The sequence below is a fragment of the Herpailurus yagouaroundi genome, unplaced genomic scaffold (assembly GCF_014898765.1).
Source record: "Herpailurus yagouaroundi ecotype Mexico unplaced genomic scaffold, PumYag 159, whole genome shotgun sequence".
Taxonomy (NCBI): Eukaryota; Metazoa; Chordata; class Mammalia; order Carnivora; family Felidae; genus Herpailurus; species Herpailurus yagouaroundi.
The window spans coordinates 1,200,406-1,205,957 of NW_024412400.1; the positions used below are offsets into that span (position 1 = coordinate 1,200,406).

The 5,552-nt window shown below is 44.5% G+C and overlaps 1 protein-coding gene across 8 annotated transcripts in view; it reads left to right on the plus strand.

Annotated features, from left to right (window-relative positions):
- The window catches only part of ANO10 (anoctamin 10), a 214,889-nt gene that overhangs the window by 114,579 nt on the left and 94,758 nt on the right, over window positions 1–5,552 (plus strand). Inside the window, exon 12 of one of the 8 annotated variants that reach the window (XM_040479601.1) lies at window positions 3,351–3,901. The exons of the other annotated variants lie outside the window; for them this stretch is intronic. Within the exon in view, the coding sequence (XP_040335535.1) occupies window positions 3,351–3,461 (111 nt within the window). The 3' untranslated portion in view covers window positions 3,462–3,901. Of the gene's footprint in view, window positions 1–3,350; window positions 3,902–5,552 lie in introns of those variants that run through there. 8 annotated transcript variants of the gene reach the window in all.

Here is a 5,552-nt window from a genome sequence, read left to right on the forward strand (position 1 = left end):
ATAGCATCCAAGGCTTTTGTCGTTGCCTAGTTGAAGATCTGAAAAGGGGGAGGGCCCTAGATTTAGCAGGAAAGAGACAGCAGGGCTAGTTGTGGGAAGCCTAAGTCCAGCCCCAGCTCCCTCACACTAGGTGACTAGAAGCAAGCCTTCCCTGAGCCACAGGCTGTTTTTGCCTCACCCAGGTGTCACGTTCCTAACTGCTGAATACGATTGCCATGAGGATCGGGAAAAATAATATCCACAGACTTCAAGATCCTCAAACCACTGTTGATGCAAAGGGTACTTTTATAGGATTATTCTTTTCAGATGATTGTAATAGAAGACCTCATCAATGAAAGGACATTTTTATTTGTAAATGTTTAGGTAGTTGTTGATTTATTGTAAGACAGTGTCTTTGATCAGGACCACTACTGACCATGAGATAAAAAAACAGGTTTTAAATTTTGTTAAGTAATTTCACTTTTAAAGGTGTTACACTATGCCCCAGTGAGCCAGGCCAAGTAACACTTTAACTTCCTGGTGCCACTTACAGTATTTATTTAGAAAGGAAACAAAACGCGAGGTCATTTATTTTGTAGGTGTCCGTGCCCTTTCTGCCTTTCTTGTCCTCATAGAGAAAGGCCTTTTCTAAGCCCTTTATTTGGTTACCTGGAAATTAGAGACTTATTAATTTATGTTACTTATTTTTTATTTTTTTATAGCAAAATGCTCCTTTAGCGCACGCACACACACACACACACACACACACACACACACACACCAGAAGAGAAAAATAATTTTCTCTAGCAGGTGCTCACAGTACCAGCTGATGGAATCAAAACATGTTTTGAGTACCTGAAATGAAAGTTATTGAAGAGTTCATTTTATCAAACCGTGTAAGAATCCCCACGGTATTATGGTGAAAATGCACTGCATCCTCCTTTGTCCCCCTGTGTCTTCAGTGGTCACCCTAAAGAGTATATAATCCGCTCTCTTAGCGCATAGCGGGCCCCTGCTCAGCAGTGCACCAAGCTGCAAACAAAGTCCACATAATCCACGGGTCATGTGCTCTGGGAGACAGTACAGCCCTCCCCTCCCCTCATTCATGGACAGTCTTGACTGATGAATCTATGGAGCAGGGTCAGGTGCTGGGGCCACTGATGTTAGTCATCTGTGTCTAGTGCATGGCTGGGAAGCAGGCCGAGGGCTGAGTGGTGCCCCTGGGTGCATCAGCGAGAGCAGTTACACGGAGTCTAGTTACAGAAGTGCGGCTCCCCTGATGAAATCCCGTCTCACGACGCAAGTTAAAAGAACGAAACACGCCGCCTAAAGGAGAAATTGCAAGATCCCCCAAATTCTATAAAAATACATGGTTACTACACTCACTGAGGAAGAGGCCTGGGGTCTGGAAGCAGATCTTTCTCATTTTGGGTGGAGTCGCTTAGGAAGTCATTCTGTGCACAACACATGAGCAAAGAGGAAGAAGGGAGTGAGATATTTTTCTAAAGGAACGATCGTCTTGTTGGATTTCTGTTTTGGGGTGTTCGATGGTGATCACTCATCAGGGCCCAGAGCACAGGAAGCTGATAGCATATGATCATGTGTTCCAAGAGAAGATATAATTAAATAATTCTTGAACATGACCAAAAATTGAATCTCTTAAGAGACAGATTCAATAAGCAGTCTCTTTCGCTAACATCGATGTCTTAGTTATTGGATTGCCTGCCCATTAGCCATTTCTTCTGGAAACTAACCCCCCCTCGCCCCCATGCCTGACTGCAGCTGTGTCCCCGCCCTGTCCTGTTCCCTGCCCGGTCGTGAGCACATGAGCACTCAGCCTAAGCTCCACTGCACCTCCCTTCCTTGGAGGGTTTGGAATCGCCACCCAGGGTAGCCTGTCTGGCTGCCCTGCTGCACGGGGGACTTGTATACTCAGGAGCTGCTGTTCTTTGCCCTTTTTGCCACGTGGTTTGGGAAGCAGAGAGACCCCCTCAGAAGGCAGAGAGTGGCCAGAAGTGGAACTCAGAAAAGAGCCATCTTCAGGGGCTGTGGAGGGTTAGCCCGTTGTTGATCCGAGTGCGTCCTCCTGTGTCGTTCTGGAAGGCATGGTTGCCCTGGGAGCAGTTCCTGGAGCAGAGGTGTTCAGCAAGAAGCTGGATTCCCCCCGGGGAGACGGTGACATAACTTAGATGATTGTGCGGGTGCTTCCGACCCTGAAATCCCATGGTTCCCTAAAGGCACAAGTTAGGTGTCACTCCTAGTACTTACTGTAATTTAGAAGCTAGATTTTATAAATCCTTCTGCTTATAGTTGACCAGGTATATCGTTTCCCCTTTTTTAATATTTATTCATTCTGAGAGAGAGAGAGAGAGAGAGAGAAACAGAGAATCTCAAGTAGGCTCTGCCCTGCCAGTCCAGAGCCCATCATGGGGCTTGAACTCATGAACTATGAGATCATGACCTGAGCTGAAAGCAAGAGTCAGACGCTTAACTGACTGAGCCACACAGGTGCCCCTCAGTTTCCTTTTTAAATCTTATGTTTTGAAAGTAATGCATAATCATAATTTTAAAGCCCAATATTCCTTTAAGACAGAGTAACAGGTCACTGCCCTTTTCTAGTTTCCTGGAATCACTGACTCAATATTCGAGCCCTTTCTTCTGCTAGTCACCTCTACCTTTCTACATAATGTGTTTTTCAGTTTTATTGACTCCCTACTTTGTAACACGATTGTTTTTTTAAAAACTTTTATCTTTATTTATTCTTGAGAGAGAAACAGAGTGTGAACAGGGGAGGAGCAGAGGGAGAGGGAGACACAGAATCCGAAGTAGGCTCCAGGCTCCGAGCTGCCAGCACAGAGCCCGACGCGGGGCTCGAACTCACGAACGGCGAGATCACGACCTGAGCCGAAGTCGGACGCTCAGCTGACTGAGACCCTGGCGCCCCGTCATATGAGTGTTTTTACACCCACCATACACTCTGTTCCTCCAACCCCCTAATGTACTTTTACGTCACAACTTTTGGTTAAATTCTTTAATGTGTCCACAGATAAGCAGGTAGTGCGCCATAATTATGTTCCCTTAAATATAACAGAGTTGATAATTGCGTCACTTATTTTTCGCTTCGTTTTCCCTGTACCTGTTACTGGTTCTTGAATGTGCTGTGCTGAAGCACATCCGACGACCCGTCAGTGTTGTGCCTGGTTGTTTTCCATGCAGAGGTTGGGCCCAGAATGGGAGCTGTCCTAGGTCAGTTTGGGCAGGGTCGCTATCGAAATACGCGACACGCTTCTCATCCTCGTTTCCAACCTCTTGAGGATTTGCTCTGCTTTGTTCCCTATACCTTGTCTTAATCTGCTTCCTTGTTTTTGCAGATGCATGAGAGAGATTTTGGAATCTTGCATGAAAACATCTTCATTCCCGTTTTTCCTCCACATGTGGAAGGCACTGTTTTCTTGCCTGCAGCTTTGCTGTTGAGAGGCTGACACCAGCCTGTCCCCCGTCTTTCAAACATGGCCTGTTCATTCTCTCCAGAAGTTTTCAGAGTCTTCTCTTTATCCCTGATACTTTGAAATTTTATAGTGATTCTTTTGTAGTTTGGTGGGGTTTTTTTGGTTTTTGTTCTTTCTGAACAGTTGAACGTGATACTCAAAATTCCCGTTCTTCACTTCTGTGAAATGTCTTGAATTATTTTTTTGGAAAACCATGGTTTCCACATCTCCTATCTTCTCTACCTCTGGGCCTCTGTTGCATTATCTGGACTTAGCGTTTGTTGTGTGTTCCCCCCTGCCCTGGCCCCCGCCACCCTGTCTCCTTTTGGTTGGTTGATTTGCTTTCTTTTTGTTTTTGTCAATTTGAGAAGACTCCCTCAACTCCTTTCTGATTCTGTCGAATATATTTCTATGGTATGTTCAGTGTCCAAGAGCTCTGCTCTGTTCTCTCTGTGTTGCCATCGCTCTTTAAAAATAGCATTCTGGGGGTGCATGGGTGGCTCAGTCGGTTGGACGTCTGACTTCAGCTCAGGTCATGATCTCATGGTTCATGGGTTCAAGCTCCACGTCAGGCTCTGTGCTGACAGCTCAGAGCCTGCAGCCTGCTTCCGATTCTGTCTCCAGCTCTCTCTGCCCCTCCCCGACTTGTGCTCTATCTCTCTCAAAAATAAAAAAAAAACATTAAAAAAAATAGTATCCTTTACTTCGTCTCGTGAGCGCCGTGTCACATCTCTGCAGTCGTCTTCCGTTCCCCGCCTTGTCTGTGTCTCCGCCTGAGCCCCCTCTCAGGCGATGACATTTGCCTAGTCCCAGCTCGTGTCTCTCTGGCTGGAAGAGGCCTGGCTCTGAAAGGCGGGGAGGTGGCCCCAGGAGCCTTGCCAGGCCTGGCGGCCGGCCTCCTGAGCTGCCCGCGGCCCTCCTCGGGGCACTGCGGGCTGGGAGGACGCGAGAGCAGAGATGAGTTCATCTGCGTGTGCCAGAAGCCTCTCACACCTGAGGTGCGTTTTGAGCTTAACCGTTTGGGAATTAACTTTTGTCCTCCTCAGTCTATTCAATACTGATCACTTAGAAGTGCCTGCAGCTGTAAACTTGGCTTTTTTTTTTTTCCTCTCTTTTTTTAAAGCTTTCTTCAAGGCAAATGTAGCAATCACATTTCACTAAAGGTTGTTCTCTGGTTCTTTTTTATCTTTAAGTCCTAGAATTTTGATGTTTTTTTGCTGCTTTATTGAAATTTGGATTGCCAGATTCTGTATTATTTCGTTAAAGTTTCAAATTTCTTTTTTCTTTTACCTACCTGAAGAAGAAAGTAGCAACAAAATTGAAATACAAATAGGATCATGAGGCTAAGAAACTTATAGAGAACATCTAAAAGGGACAGCATGTTCTTATCCAGCCTCATAACATGAGAGACTTCATACAGTTGGTCCCTAAATCTTGTGCTTAAGTTCTCCTCTCAGCCAAAGTGAAAGGGAAAGGTAGCCCATGTCTTTTGTTATTAAAATAAAGAATCATAAACCAAGAAACAGACTCAACCCCAGAGAACAAACTGATGGTTATTGAGGGGAGAGGAGTGAGGGATGGGTGTAACAGGTGACGGGGATGGAGGAGGGCCCTTGCGATGCCCACCGGCTGTTGTGTGGACGTGTTGAACCACTGAATTCTACACCTGAAACTAATATTACACTGTATGTTAACTAGCTGAAATTTCAATAAAAACTTTTTTTTAATAAAAAGCATAAAAATTCTTCAGGGAAAATTAAACCCCAAGATGACCTTAGCAGATAATTCCTTGATTAGGGAACCTTGATTGCTGAATGATCAATGTCCTCAAGATAGTTTTAGAAAATGTGCATAGTAGGCGATTCGATATAGTTTCAACATAGTTCAATATCGTTTCAATATAGTTCAGTATAGTTTCAACATAGTTCAATATAGTTTCAACATAGTTCAATATCGTTTCAATATAGTTCAATATAGTTTCAACATAGTTCAATATAGTTTCAACATAGTTCAATATAGTTTCAATATAGTTCAATATCGTTTCAATATAGTTTCAACATAGTTCAATATCGTTTCAATATAGTT